Source organism: Haemaphysalis longicornis, unplaced genomic scaffold (genome assembly GCF_048455015.1).
Source record: "Haemaphysalis longicornis isolate Haplotype H1 unplaced genomic scaffold, Haemaphysalis longicornis Haplotype H1 scaffold_7, whole genome shotgun sequence".
Classification (NCBI taxonomy): Eukaryota; Metazoa; Arthropoda; class Arachnida; order Ixodida; family Ixodidae; genus Haemaphysalis; species Haemaphysalis longicornis.
The window spans coordinates 36,207,339-36,227,922 of NW_027526422.1; the positions used below are offsets into that span (position 1 = coordinate 36,207,339).

The following is a 20,584-nucleotide window of genomic DNA, read 5'->3' on the forward strand; positions in this document are numbered from 1 at the left end:
TCAATTACAGAAGTTGTAGTCTCGCAAGCTTCTATCGCAAGCGTAGCAAGATAATATTGGAGCTCCATAGTAACAGATGTACAAAGGCCTTTTGCATGGTCTGTCTACATGCATTCAATACCTTGCATAGTGCAGAAACTGTTCATGAGCTGAGTCGCTCATATTATTCTGGAAAATATTAACGAGGTGTCGAGACTCAGCCCAAAGCAAAGTTATGATGAAGCAATGTTCATGTTGAGGTATGTGGACAGGTATACTCTTGGTACAGATATGTATAGAAGAATTCGGTGACTCGCTAACGGCAGTTGAACACAACAATGACGGGACGGGAACGATGGGCAAAGAGTTATTCACCAAGGCTGCTGGTCCCAAAGCTCCGCAATACTGCCAAAAGCTACCCATGGTCCATGACTGCAAATAGGGTTAAGATCAAAAATGTGCACAACTGGAGGTACACACCAATCATGTCATCCTGTATTAAAACCAGGCCATCAACCACAGGCTCTTGTTCCTCTGACGCTCCGTCTTTTGTTGGAAAGCGGAACTCGATGTTTGGGGACCTGCGATCAGGCAAGGAGTCAAAAGCGGGAGCAGTGACTGCTTGACATTTGCAGGCATTGTTCTGACTACCGTGTCAACAACACGACAGCACAAATGTCCAAAGGTGCAACCCAGAAAACTCCCGTCATGGCATAGGTGCATTTCAGTTTCACAATAGCTAGAAGCACAAGAAATTACAGAAGGCGCACCAAGAGGTTCCACACATCGGCAAAGTCTAACACATTGCTCCCTGTCACAAGAAAAGTCTGGATGTGTTAGAGACAGCGTGTGATTACGCAGACACCACACAAGCACTGATGCACAATTGAGCTGGCTGTTAATTATTACCTTGCCTTTGAAATGACCCATGGAAAACCATGACAAATTGCTGTGATAATTATAGCAAACTCAGCTATCTGACAAAGACACGCATTTGATGGTGGCTGGAAACAACAAAAAAGCAAAAACCACATTTTTGCCAGCTTGCAGACCTCGAACCTCAGAATGACACTAGTGTCACCTTAGGGCTTGCTCCCGTAGATACCCTAATGTATGTAAATGTTTTCTCAAGCACGGACCTGTCCATCTTCACGACCGATTTCTGGTCAAACTTCCAGGCAAACAAGCCACCATGGCAGGCTGCAAGAAGCAGTTCGTTGCGTGTGCTGATGCAAAGCTGCAGAATTTCGCACTTGGGCTTCAGGGTGACCAGCTTCCTGCAGCAAATCAAGGTGACCACAGCGCTGTCATATAAAACGCTCACAAAAGCAATAGGCTCATGCAAAACTTCTGTAAGCCACTAAACCAGCACCTATGCAAAGCTTGAGTTGAATCAATGCCTACTGCCGCAGTTAGCGAGAGAAAAATAAAGTTGAGCTGAACATGGAGTAATGCAAGCACTCTAGGTTTTTCCCTTGCACAAGAATGCCTGCTGACTCTGCGGACTATTTAATCAGCACCCCTATAAACACCAGAAATGCACACCAGACTAGTGTAAACGTCAACTGCAAAATCCAGTAGACTATCGTTAAGACGATCTCGGTTAAAACGAGCACTATGAACTACATTTTTGGTCTCTGTAATGTCCACAATGCAAAAAGCCTTTGCTTTTTCTGAATTTCTGATAATACGAACAAATTTTTACGGTCCATTTGAGTTCGTCTTAACGGGAGTCTACTGTATTACAAATATCAGCTGAGCTTGCATGGCTGTGTCAAATAACAAAACAATCTGCATCAACCATAAACCTTCATTGAGATGGAGAGCTAGATGCAGCCAGCTAAACAACATTATGTTTGAGAATGTGTGATCTTAATTAAGGATTATGTCAATACTACTACTTACTGCTATTGATGCATTCGTCACGTACTGCACAACATAATTAGGGAGAAAGTTGCCAGAATGAATGCACCAAAAGAACCTTCTTGGTTGTTAACTTTGCTATGCGAAACTTTGCCCCAGGAAGAAGTAAAGGCTACAAGGGTGAACATTTTGCAATTGCCTTAGAGCAGCAAGGAAAGAGAGCATGATGGTGGAAAACCACGAAAAGAAGCTGTTCTTCGGACTTGCATTCGAAGCAACCTCAGAATGCTCCTGTTGGAAAGAAGAAGAGGAGAAGAGAAGCAGAAGAGTGAAAGCCGTTGAGAAGGGTGGCAAAAGTGCAACAGGCAAAGAACACAGTCCCAATAACTGTTCAATACACACTCGATTTTTGTCTGGTACTTTGGTGCTTCGGGAATGCCAACATTCCATATGTGAATGTTGTCATCGATGCTTCCACCTGCAGGTGAATAAAACATTGCAGGTTAATACGGAGCACAGAGATTCCACCTGTATGGTCACGCTTTTTGGAGAACAAGGAAAGCCTCAAAATGCACCTTTAATGGGCTTAGATAACAGTTTGCAAACCTGGGAAGATTTTTTTTCACAATCAATATCCATTGTAGCAAAAAAAGTAATAAGGGAACAAAAGACTGGACTCACGTATAGTAGATCTTCCTTTAAACCAAACAAAAATATTAGGAGGACAACTCCAATTCATTCTAGGTTCCCTTAGGCTTAAAGGAGTACTAACATAAAATGTTCTTTTTTTGCTGCTATGGGCGCCTAACAGCCCACTAATCATAGAATGGCACATTAGACAGTCGACTGCGGTGCAGATTATTGTTTACAGCCTCGTTTTTTCATTTTGGTTTTGGTTTCAATAAAACAAACACTGAGGAAGTCGCCATGACAGGAGGGCCCTCTTGACATCACTGTTCTCATCGCACCAAGGCCGGTCTGGATGCACATGCTAGAGCGAGCGAGTGCGTCCAGACTGGCTGTAGTCGCCCGCGCCCAGGCAGCGTAACACCAGTCCCAATACTGTGACATGGTGCAGCTAAGCAATGCGCACCGACGACAGCCAGCGCTTTGGCCACGCCACGGGAGCCCTGATGCGGTCAGTTTGGGGTCAGGCGCACATGGCGTCCTGCTGATGCTGATGTTGGAACGGTATCCGTTCTGAGCTTTCGCATGCGTGCGAAGATGAAAATTGATCTAAAATCATCATCATCATCACCAGCCTGTCTACGCCCACTGCAGGGCAAAGGCCTCTCCCATTATTCTCCAATTACCTCGGTCCTGTGCCAACTGTGACCAATTTATCCCCGCAAACTTCTTGATCTCATCTGCCCATCTAACTTTCTGCCGCCCCCTGCAGCGCTTGCCTTCTCTAGGGATCCACTCTGTTACCCTTAATGACCAGCGGTTATCTTGCCTTCGCATTACATGCCCTGCCCAAGTCCATTTCTTCTTCTTAATTTCTACTAATATGTCTTTAACACCAGTTTGCTCCCTGACCCACTCCGCTCTCTTCTTATCCCTTAATGTTACACCTATCATTTTCCGCTCCATTGCCCGCTGAGTCGTTCTCAATTTAAGTTGAACCCTCTTAGTGAGCCTCCAAGTTTCTGCCCCGTAGGTGAGTACCGGTAAGATGCAGCTGTCATACACTTTCTTCTTCAACGACAATGGTAGGCTGCTATTCATTATCTGATAATGTCTGCCATATGCACCCCACCCCATTCTTATCCTTCTAATTATCTCTGCCTCATGGTTGGGATCTGGGGTCACAACTTGGCCTAAGTATATATATTCGCTTACCACTTCCCCTGCCTCGCCATCTATCTCAAACTGCTGTGCTGTCCCGAGGTTATTGATCATTACTTTAGTTTTCTGCATATTAATTTTCAGGCCCACGGTTCTACTCTGTTCGCCCAGTGCGGAAAGCATGCTTTGCAATTCGTCCCCTGAGTTACTTAGCAAGGCAACGTCATCAGCAAATCTGAGGTTACTGAGGTATTCTCCATTAACCCTTACTCCCACCTGTTCCCAATCCAACGTTCTGAATACTTCTTGTAAGCATGCTGTGAATAACATTGGAGAGATTGTGTCTCCTTGTCTGACACCCCTCCTTATAGGCACTTTACTGCTCTCCTTATGGAGGATGATGGTAGCTGTAGACCCATTATAGATATCCTCTAGTATTCTTACATAATGCTCATCTACCCCCTGGTTCCGTAATGCCTGAATGACTGCTAGCGTTTCGACCGAGTCAAATGCTTTCTCATAATCTATGAAGGCTATATATAGGGGTTGAGTATACTCAGCGCACTTCTCTATCACCTGATTTATCGTGTGAATATGATCCATTGTTGAATAACCTTTACGGAACCCTGCTTGTTCTTTAGGTTGACTGAAATCTAAGGTTGCAGAGATTCGGTTAGCGATTACCTTGGTAAATACCTTGTAGACGACTGACAGTAAGCTGATCGGCCTGTAGTTTTTCAAGTCCTTCATGTCGCCTTTCTTATGGATTAGGATGATATTCGCGTTCTTCCAAGATTCCGGTACCATTGCGGTCATTAGGCATTGCGTATACAGGTTTGCCAGTTTTTCAAGTACAATTTCTCCGCCATCCTTCAAGAGGTCTGCTGTTATCTGATCCTCACCAGGTGCTTTGCCCCCTTTCATTTCTTTCAAAGCCTTCCTTACTTCTTCGGTCGTTACTGGTGGGATGTCTATCTCCTCTGAACTACTGTCTCGTTCGGCATTATCCTGTATGTCCCGGCTGCTGTACAGATCCCTATAGAACTCCTCGGCCACTGTGACTATTTTATCCCTATTTGTGATGACATTGCCTTGCTTATCCTTAAGTGCATACATCTGATTTTTCCCCACGCCAAGACGTCTCTTTACTGCTTTCAGGCTACCTCCGTTCTTTACAGCGTATTCGATCCTCTCCATATTATACTTCCGTATGTCAGCTGTCTTGCGCTTATTGATTAACTTCGAGAGCTCGGCTAGTTCTATTCTGTCAGCTGCGGTAGAGATTCTCATGGTTTGCCGTTTCCTGATTAGATCTTTCGTCTCCTGTGAAAGTTTACCAGTATCCTGTCTAGCCATAGTGCCCCCGACTTCTATTGCACACTCCGTGATGATGCGTGTAAGGTTGTCGCTGGCTTCCTGTGTCGTAAGCTCGGCTTCCTCGTTAAGGGCGGAATATCGGTTCTGCAGCGCGATCCTGAATTCTTCTTCTTTACGTCTTACTGTTTGCTCATTTATCGGCTTCTTTCGTACTAGCTTGTTGCGGTCCCTCCTCTACTCTAGCCTAATTCGAGATCTTACCATACGGTGGTCACTACACCTTACCCTTCCGAGCACTTCCACATCCTGCACGACGCCAGGGTTATCGCATAATATGAAGTCTATTTCATTTTTGTGCTCCCCATTCGGGCTCCTCCAGGTCCACTTCCGACTCTCCCGTTTACAGAAGAAGGTATTCATTATGCGTAGGTTATTCCGTTCTGCAAACTCAACTAGTAGGTCCCCCCTGCTATTTCTACAGCCCAGACCATAGTTCCCAACTGCCTTGTCTCCAGCCTGATTCTTGCCTACTTTAGCATTGAAGTCCCCCATAACTACAGTATACTGCGTTTTTATTTTAGACATTGCCGATTCCACATCTTCATAGAAGCGTTCCACTACTTGGTCGTCGTGGCTGGATGTGGGCGCGTAGCCCTGCACCACCTTGAGCTTGTACCTCTTATTGAGCCTAATTACAAGAGCTGCTACCCTTTCGTTAATGCTGATCTAAAATGAGCGATGATCTAAAATATGCTACGCTAAATGGTTAGGGCTGAAACTTACTGGAAGATATCTCCACATACAGAGGAGGCCGTTTACATAATTATCACAGCTTTGAAATTTCGTGTTGGTACTCCTTTAAACTACGCTGAGGGTTAGAGGGAGGCTGCATAACCTTTTGTTTTGCCTGGAAGATGATGGCTTATAGCTTTCTGCTTTTATTCAACAAGTATAGCCTTGTTTCTTTAAGAACAAATAAAAATGTTACATTAAATAAGTGAAAAATTGCATAAACGATCCTGCTTTCCTCCACTTTTTTTGTGTGGTGCACCTAACAAAATACATTGTTGCCCCTCAGTAGCGTCAAAAGAGCACTGCATAAACTCCAAGCCAGTGCCAAAAACCTGTGCAGCGTGGCCACCTTGAGAAATGAGCGAAAGACAGCTCAACAGGCCGGCAGAAAAGCTGACACAGCCAGCTTGGCCCCATAGTTGATTGCACTAATTTTGTCACTGTACCTCTTCTGTTCACCGACACTGTTTGGCCACACTTGCATGCCAGGGCAAAACATTCGACCAAAATCGAAACTGAAACATAGCCAGCCTTTGCTTGCGGAGCACCTTGTTTCGAAATGCTTACTAGCTGAACTTCGTGCTTTCATCTGTCACTTCACCATCACGATTTAAAAGCAGAGCTGAAGCATGGAAACAGGATGCCACGCAAAGAGCTCCCATTACCTCACGTGACATCCTTTCCTATTTTGCTCGAATTGTCAGGCAGAAACCTGCAGCTCCCTGACACTGTGGTGCGTTTTTCAAGCAGGGTGAGCCAGAGACAACCTTCAAGACTCTCTCGAGAGTCCGGCCGAAGGAATGGAATGCACAAGAAGCAGTGGGGGGGAGGTGTGTAGAAATGAGGGGTGGCCACGTACTGAGCAGCCAGCTGGGCTGGCTGGGGCAGAAGTGCAGGCAGTTGATGTACTTGCTGTGTGCCTCAAACGAGCGGTAGCAGACCAGCTGCTCGGGGTGGATCAGGCTGACCTCGCGGGCCTTGCCGGCCACGGCCAGCACCGCACTGGGCCGCCCCCCTATGGGCAGCTGGGTCCAGGCCAGGCAGAAGAACTCCTGGGCAACAACGGGTAGCACTCGGCTTTGGCCGCCAACGCACGGCCGAGCTAAGCAGCACGCCCCCCAACAGAGTCCCTTAAACCCACGAGCCTCCACTCGTTAGGCCATTCGGTTATTAAGCCTAGACATGGCCGCCAAGTTGCCACAATTAGCTCAGAGGAGCATTAGGCATTGTCTTCACAAAGCAAGCACGTCAGCGGGTAAGCCAAGTAGAAAAGGGAGATTTAAAACTACTTAGAGTCTGCCTTTTTGCCTGCTTTCGTTCAGAATTCCTCAAATTAAACTGAGTAAGCCAACTTTTGAAACTTTTGTCTTTTTTTCACAACTGCCATCTTAGCGCTTGATTCACTTTGTTACTGTCTGACTTGGCTGAATGCACAAAGTGTTACATTACCGCCTCAAAATATCATAATGTTGCTGGCAAATAAGGAACCCAAAAAGGTCGAATGAAGCGTGCTTGCAGAAATGAACAAATAAGGCAAGAGCAATAAATCGAACCACACACCTATAGGTCAGCAAGCACAGGGGGGGACACCATTTAACGGTATCGTCGGGAAAATTTGCATGACCAGGGATGCACCCAAACAACACAAAAACAACCATTGCTTCCCTTGAACTACAGCACACAGTTTTAAGCAAACTCAGTTGCTGATTGTGGGCAGGTGTACCTCCCTCCAGCGCAAAAGTGATAAAGTTGCAATGGACCAAAAATTACAGGTGTTGCGAAAGCTACAACGAAGAGTGACACAATACGCTTACAAGCACAACCATGAAATATTCTAGCAAAAAACTTTTGCATCAACGTTTGCAGAGATTCAGCAGAACTACGAGATAACCTACAGTACAAATTTCATCCTCAACCTTGCTATGAATTTTTCAAAAGGTACCGCAGAGAAAAAAAGAGGTAAGAGAGAGCACAAAAAAAGTTTCCTCACTTCCTTGGGGTTTGCATGCCTGTAGCGTTTCACAACCGTCCCAGTGCTGCAGTCGATAAAATTCACAACTCTTCCACCACACGTTGCCACAATGTTTGGAGAAATGTCTGAAAACCAAAATTGCCGTGAGCACAATGAGCTGCACATTAGCTTCGTATTTTTCTGGTGTTCAGTGCAGCCATGTTCTAAGCATTACACTACAACATTAGTTAAAGTCTCTCTCACATACTCATGCATGCGTGCATGCACGCACACACACACAAAAAGTGTCCAGACAATTCCCAGCCAAGAAGGAGTAGAAAAATGCTCAAGTTCAAACAGAGTTTCTTGAAATTCTAATTTGAGGGGGTACATGGCTCCTAAAACAATTTCTTTTAATTTCTGTGTAAACTCTGAGAAACTTGTCAGTCTTGTTGCTTTTTTTCCTCTGATTTCAAATATGGAATTACTTTTTGAGTCCGTCCATTAGTTACCAAGATAATTGGAGATAATTAGCCATTTTTGGAGGAAAAATAGACAAAACAGTGTTGGTCATAAACTGTAATCTTTTTATTTTCAAATACTATGAAGCCTGGTAAGTGCAATAAGAAAATCAGTTTTTGATGCACTGCTTGGAACTAACTTTACAGCTCATTAAACTTTGGTGTTTGAAATGGGCATTTGAAATGGTTTCTTGCCACTGGTGCCACCAAAGTTTAATGAGCTGAAAAATTAGTTCCAAGCAGTGCGTAAAAAAAAAAAAAAAACGATTAAACGATTTTCTTATTGCACTCACTAGGATTCATAGTGTTAGAAAATATAAAGATTAGTTTTATGACCAACACTGTTTTCTCTATTGTTCCTCCAAAAATGACTAATTATCTTGGTAACTCATTGAATTACTAAAAAAATAATGCCATATTTGAAATCAGTGGGAAAAAAGCAGCAAAACTGACAAGTTTCACCGAGTTTACTTAGCAATTAAAGGAAGCCTTTTTAAGAGCAACGTCCCCTCCTAAATAGTTAATGAGAAAACGAAACAAGAACACTAAATTTAATATGTGCAAAAAAGCACCACTCCCATACCTTGGTATGGTATGCCAGGTACACATGGGGAGTACATTTTCAAACGAGCATGACAAGAAAGCAGTGCCTTAAACACATTTTTGACTGCCTGGAACAGAGTGACAAAGCACACTTTGTTTTGCAGTCCAGTGGTTACTGATGCTGGTCTGCACACCACACTGCTGGTACCACGCACAACAATATTTGACAAGCTACTACGACCACCAGACAACATGCATTTCCGCAACAGAAGTAAAAGGATCAAAACAGTCAGCATTTCATGAGTCTGCCAGGTTAAGTGCTGCTGGCGGGTCGCTTCGGCAAAGGTGTACTGGCGTCATTTCCAAGACGGATATGATGTCAGGGAAATCTTGGTGTACCCCGCTTTAAACACTTTCGTGTTAAAGTATAAAACCCGAAAACGAACAACCCTAAGTATAACGTTCTCTTCAGAACTAAAGGTTGCTTCCCCGCAAGAAGACCATGTGTGCAGGGGTGCACCCTTTACAGGCCGCTTGCTTCGTTGTACTGGCATGACTTTTGTGACGGATATGACGTCAGTCAAATCATGGTGTATCCGGGAATAAAACACTTTCGTGCTAAAAAAATCATCAAAGGTGCACAGCACGTTTTCTATTGTACTTAAAAGTTATGACATGAAAAACACATGTGACATGTTAACTCATGCACGCAAATAACAACAGCTGATTGTGACAGGAAATCTTTACTCCCAGCCCTGCAAAGCAAAAAGGCCGGGCACCAACGAGTGAGCTTCCAGGCTGTGTCCAGTGCTAACCGTGTTGCAGTGCAAACCTCACACTCAAAGCCACCCAATTCGCAGCCAAAGGGAACTGTTGAGAACTGTAAGGTGGGTTGGACCAATAGCACCATGCTTACCGTTGTCCTCACACTTTGGCTGAAATGCTGCCTGCCACACTTGAGTGACCGAGTCGTTGGGGTCTTTCGAGTGGCAGCGGAGGAACGTCGACACCTCTGCCCCTTTGACAGGTCTCTAGAAGGAAAGCGCTGCTTCAAAACACTGAAAATTTCACTGCCATAACATCTGACAAAACTAAAACCCCACAAGTCAGTGACCTTTCGCAGCATTAAATGAAAGCCTCCCGTTTGAGCCCAAAAGCGGTACAAACGTGCCACACCTATGAACGGCGTTTACGAAACTGCCCAAACACAGAACAGGCACATACCTCAGATACCTTCGCACTGGCTTCGTACTTCAGTTTCTTCCTCGGAGAAGACCACTGCTGCGCAATTTCTGATGAATCGACCCTCGTGGACCCGTTCTGGCCGCGAATACTATCCTGTGGGGAGATTTCCTTTTCGTCACGGCCATCTAGGATGGACTTTTTCTTAGCAGGCTCTCGCTTCACGGCAGATGACTTCTTCACCGGGGACACAGCCCGCTTCCGGGGAGACTCCCGCGCCGACTTTGTCTCATCTTCTTCCTTCCTTGGCGTGCCTGCTGCCACCCCGGAGTGAAGACAGCGCACTTCTTCCTCAAACAGGTCCTCTCCAAGAGCTTCAACCTGAAGGAACCCCATGGGGAGTGGATTTAGAGCACCTGCTAGCTGAAGCTGCCAATGGCACTAAGGGTTTCCAAAGCAACTGTTTTTCTCGGACCACAGCAAGCAAACCATACCTTGTGCAGACAGAAAGTTAGCCTTCAATAGAAATCAGTATATTTATCAGTACGGCTAAGGAACTGATTAAGACAATAACCCACAGAGACAAAAGCTCCTACCAAAGAACTAGGTTCTTTAGTTTAATGAACCCAATGTTTTAGAGTGCTTGTGGCCAGCTTAAAGTTCTTTAAAGGAGTACTGACACGAAATTTCAAAGCTGAGATAACTATGTAAAACGCTTCCTTTTTATCAGGAGATATCTCCCAGCAAGTTTCAACAGCAACCGTTCAGCGAAACATATTTAAATTCCATTTTAATCTTCGCCCGCACGAGAAAGCCCAGAGCGGGCCGACGTGACATCATCTGCTACGTGCCCCAAACTGCCGACGTCGGGGCTCCCGTGACGAAGCCGACGCGCTGGCTGTGGTTGGCGCGCGCTGCTCGGGCTTGTGTACACGTCATGGTTTTGGGACTGACGTCATGCTGCCCGGGCCTGTGGGGACGGCGAAAACCTCGGCCGGTCTGGGCGCGCGCGTGCGCTCGCTCACGCGCGCTTCCAGAGAGGCAGCGATACGGCGAGAATGGTGACGTCATGTTATACATGCTGTCATGGCGGCCGCTCGGCGTTTTTCAGTCGAAACCGAAACTGGCCCGAATAAACGACGCCGTAAATGAATGTTTACGCTGCGCTCGACCGTCTAATCTGTCATTCTATGATTAGTGGGCTGGTAGACACGCATAGCAGCGAAAAAAACGTAACATAAAAATTTCGTGTCAGTACTCCTTTAACACGAAACAAACTTCTTGAACTCAAGACGCACCTTAAACTTCTTGAACTTGACTGGAAATTCGTTGCATTCTAAAAACGACCGCCGCAGATGTCTAAGAAAATCCTTCTTCACAAGGCTGATTTCCTCTTCATCAGCTCCAGGGACAAGGTTGTTCTTGAATGTGGATTTCCAAATCTGGGATATCTGCACAAGCAGGTCAAATCGGTTTGCATAGTGAGTCAGTTGCGTAAAGCACCTAATTTCGTGGCATCAAGGAAAAAAAAAAATAAAGGGTAAAAGGTGAAAGGGGGGAATAGTGCTACAAGAAATATTGTTACAGGGCACGAGACATGAATCACGAGATATATGTAAACAACGTATTTACACTATTTACACGGCAGTCATCCCAGAGTCTGTACAGGCTGCGTGTGCACACAGCTTCGCCGTCGTCTTCATTCAATCCTTATTCCAGTTTTTTTTACAGAAACGTCGAAAAACTGAGAGCAGTGAGAAAAAGAAAATGTTTAGCTACTGGTTGGCTATAGTGCCTTGCTCACCCTTTCGGGGCAGTAGTTGAAATGGAAAGAACAAAACTGCAAATATTTTACAAAAGGTGCTCAGCATCATTGAGGTAATTCTCGGGAATATGAAGATCCTCAACTGAAACTATCACTTGAGTAGAATGTATTTCGGACCTATTCCTGCAAACTGACAGTCGCAGCTAGGATGGGTACTTACTTACAACACAGCATCAAAGGGGTGATTCTCAGAATTAGGAAGACTCACAACTGAAATTATCATTTGAGTACAATGTCTTTTGAAGCTGTTCTGGTGAACCGTCGGTAATAGCTACCATGGGTACTTAAAATAAATAAAAGCCTTTCATTAAGTTTTCCGCATCCCGAGTTAAGTAACTTGCTTTATATTATGTAACATGCGCAGTTTTCGTATGACCATAAGCATTGCTAAACGTCTGTACTCCTGCACAAATAGCCATTGCCAAGGTATGCACGTTTACTGCAGTCTCAGGTGTGTAGGCAACACTTGTTTTTCTGCCTTGAAAGCAGAGTGCATAACGTGCATACTACCCACCTGCGGTAACAACTTCTTGTCGCCCAGTGCCTCAAGCTTCCGCAGAGGCTGGCAGTCGGCTCCATCCAGCAGAGTCAACTTAGGGAGGAGAGACACAGCTATGTTCTTGTCAGCAGACTGTCGCGAGGAAGTCGAGAAAAGAAGCAAACAATTAGAAACCATGTTCGATGGCTATCAACATGAGGCGGTTAGCATTCTTTCACTATTGTGTGGCAGATTTACGCTGAACTGAGTTTCCATCCCTCACTGACCTTCCCCAGCCCCATTCCTTCCCACAAGTCTCCCATTCTCCTCGGTTCGAAGATCAAATTGACGCTTTACCGTGGGAGATTGATTAGATGGATACTGACAGACCTAAACAGTTAGACAGAGATCGACAGAACCAAAACTGGGTGAAGAATGTTCATCACCTTCAAAGAAGTCAAGCCAAGCTCTCACCGGTACAAGTGAGCAATGCACAAAGACAGAACTATAAGGTCGAACACAGAAATATGTGGTTTTGGAAAGCTGGGGAGCCCAATTTTCTTTTTTGCAGAAACTGTTCCACTTTGTGTACAAAAAGTGTGATATAGACATTGGCTCACGTTCAATTCTGCCATAAAGTTATTGTTCATTAAATGCCAAAAAAGAGGCTGCTACATTACCATGGCTTCCCACTGAACACATAAAAGTTTGGAACTATTTTTTCATACGGTACGTGCTACTGCGTAGGATCATCTAAATAAAATTTGTAAGCCCGCGAAGGGCTTTGCAGGGCACATTACGTGTGCACCCAGGAAGCAGGTTAAATGGTGTTGATTCAATAGTGTGTAGTGTGCTTGAATGTGCCCTGAAACAGGTCTTATCCGTACAACAGATTGCGTAAGAGATGATACCGTAAAGCTGCAAGTTTGAAGACCTGCTTGGGCTAGGTTTTTTATTAGCATCCACAGAGGCTAACATCCTTTTTGCTGAATCAGAGCGGTTAGTCTCAAAGCACCTTCTAAAAAAACTTGAGCTCGGATGTAATTTTGTCGAGCCTGGAGGCACACAAACAAGGCTTTAACCGAAATTCGAAACAGCGCAAAAAGATGGGACAAGGAAACGACGACACAAGGCGCTGTGTCTTGTGTCGCAGTTTCCTTGTGCTGTCTTTTTGCGCTGTATCGAATTTCAGTATGCACCAACTAGCCCAAACCACCGTTCTAAAGCTTTAACATATCACAAGTCCTGTCAACGCTTGTGCCCTAATCTAATTTCAACATAAGAACAATGGTTTGTTGAAACGTTATAAATTTCCAACTTGCAAAATGAGAACAATCGTGAAACTTTGTACTACACAAATGGCAACACAGGAATATACACACGGACAAGGGCTCGCCGCATATGAATATTTCTACGCCTCCGTTTGTGTGGCAAAAAGTTTTATGCCGAATCGATTCCAACTAGGCTGGATTTCTGTAATAAGAATCCCCCCCAAGAGAAGCATTTATTTTTTTATCACAGATTTTGCATTAAAATGACTTGCTATTCTGCCGGCACAAGCCACTATTATACGCCTTCACATGCAGTCAATGTGGGAGACTCAGCCACCACAGAAGTAAAACAAACTCAAAACAGCGCAACAGATATACACAGAAAGCAGAAAGAACAGCATTAGAAGAAGCAGCCGGTACATTGGCAATACAAACTTGGTGTCTAAAAGCAAGTGGCAAAAGTAATAAATATCAAAAGGAAACATCTGTTTTTCAACAATGCTGATTAATTACAAAAATCCGTAGCCTATACTCTCCCCCATAAAGGAAAACGTGCTACAATATGCGGCGCTTTGCACCCAGTTGGAACACAGAAGACAGCATTTTAATTTAGGAGAGTGCGACATTACAATCTTTGCCTTCTTCATGTTTAGTGATGGCGGCTGGGTTGACCCAAAGGTATAAGTCTGCAACTTGTGACCCACAGCAGATTACGCAACACTGAATCTAATGCTCTGGCAACTGGCCAGTCTCCAGAAAGCCCAACAGCAAAACCTTCAATCCACTTGCCAGAATTGGGTTGCCAGCGATCATCAGCTCCGTCAGCTCACTGTATTCCTTCAGGAAAGTCAAGTCGTTGATCAAGTTCTCTTCCACATTTAGGCATCGAAGCCTGGGGAGACCGAGATCGGGGATATCCCGCAGCGAATTTCTCGACACGTCGAGGCTTTGCAGGTTTCTCAATCCTTTGAAGCTGCATGGGTCCAGAACTTTGAGGTCCCTGTTGCTTAAGCTGAGTGAAAGAAAAATAAATACAGAAAAAATTCGATTCACAGGCTCCATTTTCTTGCCAAAGCAGGTTATCAGGAAACAGGACAGAAACTGTTTTATTCTTCTATACAGGAATAAAGTAATCATGAAAATCCGTATATTACCCAGTAAACATGAAATTACCAAACAACATTGCAGTGAGGTATGAACTGTCCAGTATTTCTAAAAAAAGGCAATTCGGTTTTAGTAATCTTTCATAACATGCCATGAACACTTAGTGGACCTTTCGCTGTACAATGTCACCCCCAAAATATGCCCCACAACGATCCACGGATTGCGTTATCATAAGTGTCTTTCAAGATTATCCATAATTGTAATATTTGGCCCACTTGGAGATTACCCAGTTGGTTCACAACAGGTGGCAGGTTCTCCCCTGCACCTATCCTAAAGCCGATCGTGCACAAATCACACTCAGCGGGAACTAGTATAATGTTAGAGCATGGTTTGAACAATGTGTTTTCGGTACTCACTCCAATTCTGTCACGTCGCTAAGGGATTTGCACGAGCTAAGAGCCAGTATATCTCGTGTGGAAATCATTTCGACCCGCAGCAAAACTCGCGCCTGACCAAAGCAACCAAAGCATGCGCGCGGCGGAAGCGCGTGGCATTGTGGGTGTTGTAGAAAGAACTTTCAGCAATGATGTTCTCCTTACAACTGTGTTTTTAAACATTTAAGGGCTTCTTAATCTTAGCCTTTTATTTTGCTTTCAGCGCGTATTACCATATTTGTTTCGCGACTAACTTAAAGCTTCCGGTAGGGATGTAGTTCTGCTACTTCCGCTTTTCATTACGAAATTGCCTGATGGGAAGGAAATCTTTTAGGAAACAACATGGCAGACGACAATGGCTGAAGTGGTACGGCGGGCCGACCAATATTCCCCAAAATCGAGCCCTCGCGGCTCGCGTTCACCGGTTGTGTCTCGCCAAGACACAACCGGAACACTCAAGACAACCATTTCTCTCGGAAAAACTCCGGCCATCGTTCACAGCGGACCGTTCTATCTCATGAAAGAGCCTCCAAGTAAGCTGCCGTCCGATGTCTTCGCGCTAGACGCGCTGCTACGTTTTGGTCGCGTACGCTTTGATGCAAACAGGCATACATGGAACAGTACACATTTATGCGCAAACTTTGACCCCTCATGCTTATCCTAACTTGCGATGATCGTACAACTGCCTCTAAATCAATGTTGAGCACTTGCCGTAATCCTCTGGCGTTGACTGTCCCGTCGTTTGTGGCGATGCAGGTTTCCCAGTTTGATTGATTGTGTTTTGACAGGGTAATGGGAGTGATTGTAAAACTTGCGTTGTCTTTCCCTATGAACAGAGAGTGAGCTTACCGGCGCCACAAACTTGATGGTATCCTATGGCTTGGAGCACTCTTACAACAAGTTCAGTGGCCGCAAGGTCAAAGACCAGCTGAGTGCGTTCCTGCCCAACTTGCCAGGAAACATCGATGCTCCCGGCGATCAAGACAACAGGTACTGCTCTCTCTGGCTCTGCGTTCTCGCGAGACGTGATGCGAGGTGCCGCATGCTGCTGACAGACGACGCCTTGCGTCTTTCTCACTTGCAGCTCACTCCGTTCCCTCATCGAGAAACCGCCAGTCGGTGGGAAGGAGCTCTTGGCTCTAACCGGCGCCCAGCTCGTCGGTTTCAGGCTCCACCCCGGTCCGGTTAGTGAGATCCTCCTGCTACTGGCGCGGCTTTTCGCTGCGATTTCTCTGACTCAAAAGTTACGAAAAAGTATTAGTTTTTAGTGTTGAGGAGCCAGAAGATGCGAGGTGGACTTATGGTCCTTGGGAGAAGGGGGGAGGTGGGGTTACGTCAGTTCTTCTGCGACTGGCATTCTCCGAATTTGCAAATAATAACTGATATTCTCGCGGAACAGCTTGAGAATAAACACCGTGGAAACAGAACAGCTGCCCTTAAAGGTCAACTAGTGAACAGTTTATTGTAGCGAAGTACAGAAAAAGTGTGCATGTGCAGCATTTTCATTTGGTGTAATTATGGGTGACAGATGACAGCTTTGCATCTGGGCTGCTAACCATGTGTATCCACTCGTGTTCTTCCAGCTGCCTGAGCAGTACCGCATGATGAGCCAGCAGCCGCAACGAAAGAAGCACAAGCACAAGAAGCACAAGCACAAAATGGGCGACACCCCGAATCACGAATCTCAGCAGCAAGGTGGGTTTGTCCTATGCCATTCCCCTCAAGATATTGCGCAGATTGAAACTCGGAATGCTCGGATTCGCTGTAATGTGAGTGTGCACATGCAACGCAGGCTCACTCAATATACCGACCCCAGAAGTAAAAATGAGCAAAAAGACATGCCTTTGCATCATTTTTAAGCAGTAACGTTGCTATGTGCAATCGTTATTGAAAGGATGCATAATTGTTTCGGTGTAAAGCACAGGTATACACACCCCTTTTCGAGTGCCTCAGTAATAAATGTTAAACCAAATTTCCCTCCCCCCTCTGCCTTTTTGCAGGCATAATTGCTATACGAAATTCAACAGAGCAGAGTTGAACTGCACAGATTCCTGGAAAGTGGCATAGTAAGGCTCCTAACAAAAAAGAAAAGAATGCGTGCAAATACTTGCATAACAGTCCGACACTGGGGGGAAAAAAGACTAAGACTTGCCTGTGCCACTGTCGACCTTAACACCACGCATAAGATTACATTGACAAAACTTGTCGCAGCCCATTTGCTTTTATTGCTTCACTGAGCGCAATTAAAAGTCGGGTGCCACCTGTGCCAAGTGGCTACACTGCAAAACGTAATGCAGTTTTCCTCTGGCCTTGCCGATGTCAGTGTGTTGTGTAGTGTTAACTTGGCAGTGTTATTTGCATTTTCCCCAGGTGGCCAAAGCAGTGTATAATAGCAGCACAAACATATCACTTGTTTTCGTATTCCTCACCATGTTTGTTTATCCCTTTGTTTGCCTGAAGATGGTGGACATTTGTTTGTTTTCACATTCGTGCTTGTGTTCCTAGGCTAGTCAAAATGGCTTGCGCAAGTCTATTTTGTACCGTGAGCTTTTCATTGCTGCTCGATGATACATTTCAACTCTCACGCATCCGTTGTTGCTTTCACCGACAGTGGAGGTGGTCGTAGTGACATTAGCCAATGGGGCTACCCGTGACATTGTGCAGCGTGTAACTTTGTTGCATGCTCTGCACTTTCTAGAAAATGCCTCCGATGCCTCCCACGAAAAGAAGCACAAAAAGCAAAAGCGGCATGACGAAGAGAAAGAGCGGAAGAAAAAGAAGAAAGAGAAGAAAAAGAAAAAGGTACTAAGCTTGTGGTTGTAGCAAAATTTACGCATTTTGATGCGTAATCAAAATGAATCTTGGGATCAAAGGGGATCAAAATGAATGTTGCCATATCTGCTTCTGTATTGTATCCAGGCTCTCAAGCAGAGAACTTGTTTGTTATGGGAAATCGTGATTTCTTTCAAGCACTAGCTCACTACCTATGCTAATTGTGTGCACTTTACTGAAGGAGTAATACAAGTCTTAAGGGGACATGGCTCTTGAAACAATTTCTTTTCATTTTTAAGTAAACTCTGTGAAACTTTGTTAGTCTTGCTGCTTCTTTTCCACTGATTCCAAATATGTCATTATTCTTTTAGTCAGTCAATTAGTTACCAAGATAATTAGAGATAATTAGTCATTTTTGGAGGAACAATAGACAAAACAGTGTTGGTCATAAAACTGTAATCTTTATATTTTCCAACACTATGAATCCTGGTGAGTGTAATAAGAGAATCGGTTTTTTTGATGCACCACCTGGAACTAAGTTTACAGCTCAGTGGAAAGCTGAAGTTTATTTGAGATCAGTGGAAAAAAGCAGCAAGACTGACACGTTTCACAGAGTTTACTTACATGTAAAGGAAGCTGCTTTAAGAGCAGTGTACCCCCTTAACAACAAAGCAGCATATATTGTGGCACTCCTTCACATATTGAGCGGTTTTCACATATGCCTCAGTTTAGGTAGATAAAAATGAGGCAGATGGTTTCCTGTGTATGCCAATGAAACGACTTGCCGAAAGAAGAAGCCAGACTGGCTGGTGTAAAGCTAGAGCTACTGCTGTTTGTGACGTTAGTGCATTTCTTTTCCCCCCGCATCACAGAAGCACAGCCCAGAGGCCACGCCCGCCAACCCTGGGAACCCAGCCCTTCCCAACGGTTCACAGAGGGTCATCTGAAGGTTCACAAGTTCAGACGAAGTGGCCAGCCATGCCTCATTGTTGTACTTTGGCCATCGCCCACCTTAGATTGCACGCCTGGCAAAAATGCGCGGAGGAGCCGGATTTGGGCACATTTTGTTTGCTATGCAACTGTTCCTCTACCCCGTTTTTGTTGGCCCCATCAATGGATTGTAAATTTCGTTGCCCTTTTATTATGTGCTTTCGTTTGCGAGAACTGCCTATAACTCTGCTGCCCTGTTCATATAAAGAAGCCAGTCCATCCTCATGCCCACTTGTCGTGTCAATTCGACGTCTGCTTTATCCATTTTTATGCGACAGAATGGCTTCATCTGATGTCATGTGGCACTCATGTGAATAAAACACATGTAGAACTTGGAGCAATGGAGTCTTTGAGGTAGCCATGCCTCCGTGGTGATCTTGCATGTTTTTCTTTTGCTCTGATCTACTTACCATTGCCATGAATTCTCAGTGTGACTGTTGACAGCCGTGAATTGCAGAAGTTCACAGCACCAGCCTAACCCCAGCGTTAGGAATGCTGCAAGAGGAACCTGTGATGTACTAAATGTAGAAATTGTACAGTAAGTCTCTAGTTTCTTTTCACACATTATTTAAATAGAAAACCGGACTGCTCTCGCCGGACCGCACCAAGGCTTGAGCAATTTGGCAGTGATTGAAAAATTTCATGCAGACTTGAGCCCTCTCTTATCACAATACTGAAAAGGAAAAGGGACTGCACTACTGAAAACAGGTGTCCAAGATTTGAGAGATTTGGCAAAGCAATTTAAAAATCCCATATGGACTTGAACTCTGGCATTCCACGAGTAGTGTGTACAAGAAAATAACTGTCAATACTTTTATCCTGCACGTGGCTTTGGCCAGAATGAAGGGTAGGTGGTGTATTATCTCTCTCTGCAGTAAGGGCTGTGCGTGGACTAAGTTTTTGGCACAGGCCTCCCACTAATCCCTGTATGCTCTGCCCAACAAGTGGCATGCAATGACTTGGCCTGACCCATTGCAGGTGCTGTAAATGGCATGCAAAAGTTACCTGTAACACCAGTGGCTGTCGAACTGGAAGCTGTGGAGGCATCCTTGCCGGCAACACAAAAATGTGGCTTTACTGCAGACGCACATTTAAAGGGGCCATGAATACGAAATGCAAGTTTGGTTGATTTGAAAAATTGCCTCATTAGAATAACAGTGATGCCACTTCTAATGCAAACTTCACTAAAATAAATAAGCTGTATAAAGGAAAACAAAGAATAGCAATGTGACGCACTGTCTGCTTTCCTGCGCTATGACGCATTGGGGTAGCTTGTTGCAATTGGCTGTGACCGACAAAATTCAATACAGATTAAATGGATTGTAAGCTTGCCGAGCGAGATATTTGCACCTAAATTTGGCGCGCATTCTTTTTATAGTAGTGAGAATGGAGCTGCAAACAATTGGTCACGACGAACATTTAAGCAGAAGCACCAGTGCATACTGCGTGCACTGTGCTCGCCACAGCTGTACAGCTGTTGGGTGCGTCGCGACTGTCTGACATGACACAGGCCAAATGGCAGTGTCTTGCGTGACCCTGTTTGTCGAGCATACCCAATGCTTCACAAAACAATTACTATCAACCATAAAAAAAAGCCAGGCACAAATCCAGCCGAAAACAGTGAGTGCGGACAGCAGTCTTGAGCAGTATTGTAGCGCTATCTAGGACTACAGACAACAAACAAGGCAACAAAAGATGTTTAAAATTTGTTTTAACTACCTGCCCTGGATCACTGACATCACAAAACATACATTGGGAGAATTAAAATTTCGGC

The 20,584-nt window shown here is 44.8% G+C and overlaps 2 protein-coding genes across 2 annotated transcripts in view; one reads left to right on the forward strand and one right to left on the reverse strand.

The window, feature by feature from the left end:
- Window positions 1-15,178, reverse strand: part of LOC144145214 (leucine-rich repeat and WD repeat-containing protein 1-like) — a 25,633-nt gene extending 10,455 nt beyond the window's left edge. The window contains exons 1-11 of the mRNA XM_077676747.1: window positions 15,031-15,178; window positions 14,300-14,522; window positions 12,276-12,392; window positions 11,235-11,387; window positions 9,979-10,317; window positions 9,671-9,785; window positions 7,730-7,836; window positions 6,599-6,791; window positions 2,245-2,320; window positions 1,119-1,256; window positions 460-560 (exon numbers count right to left, since the gene is read on the reverse strand). Of these exons, the coding sequence (XP_077532873.1) occupies window positions 460-560; window positions 1,119-1,256; window positions 2,245-2,320; window positions 6,599-6,791; window positions 7,730-7,836; window positions 9,671-9,785; window positions 9,979-10,317; window positions 11,235-11,387; window positions 12,276-12,392; window positions 14,300-14,522; window positions 15,031-15,098 (1,630 nt within the window). The 5' untranslated portion in view covers window positions 15,099-15,178. The remainder of the gene's footprint in view (window positions 1-459; window positions 561-1,118; window positions 1,257-2,244; window positions 2,321-6,598; window positions 6,792-7,729; window positions 7,837-9,670; window positions 9,786-9,978; window positions 10,318-11,234; window positions 11,388-12,275; window positions 12,393-14,299; window positions 14,523-15,030) is intronic.
- Window positions 15,179-15,363: 185 nt separating this feature from the next.
- Window positions 15,364-19,147, forward strand: Med19 (mediator complex subunit 19). The gene is made up of 6 exons (XM_077676752.1): window positions 15,364-15,581; window positions 15,885-16,038; window positions 16,133-16,232; window positions 16,632-16,743; window positions 17,747-17,850; window positions 18,693-19,147. Exons 1-6 carry the CDS (start codon window positions 15,404-15,406, stop codon window positions 18,765-18,767), a joined length of 723 nt encoding a protein of 240 aa, XP_077532878.1. The 5' UTR covers window positions 15,364-15,403; the 3' UTR covers window positions 18,768-19,147.
- The last annotated feature ends 1,437 nt before the right edge of the window (window positions 19,148-20,584 follow it).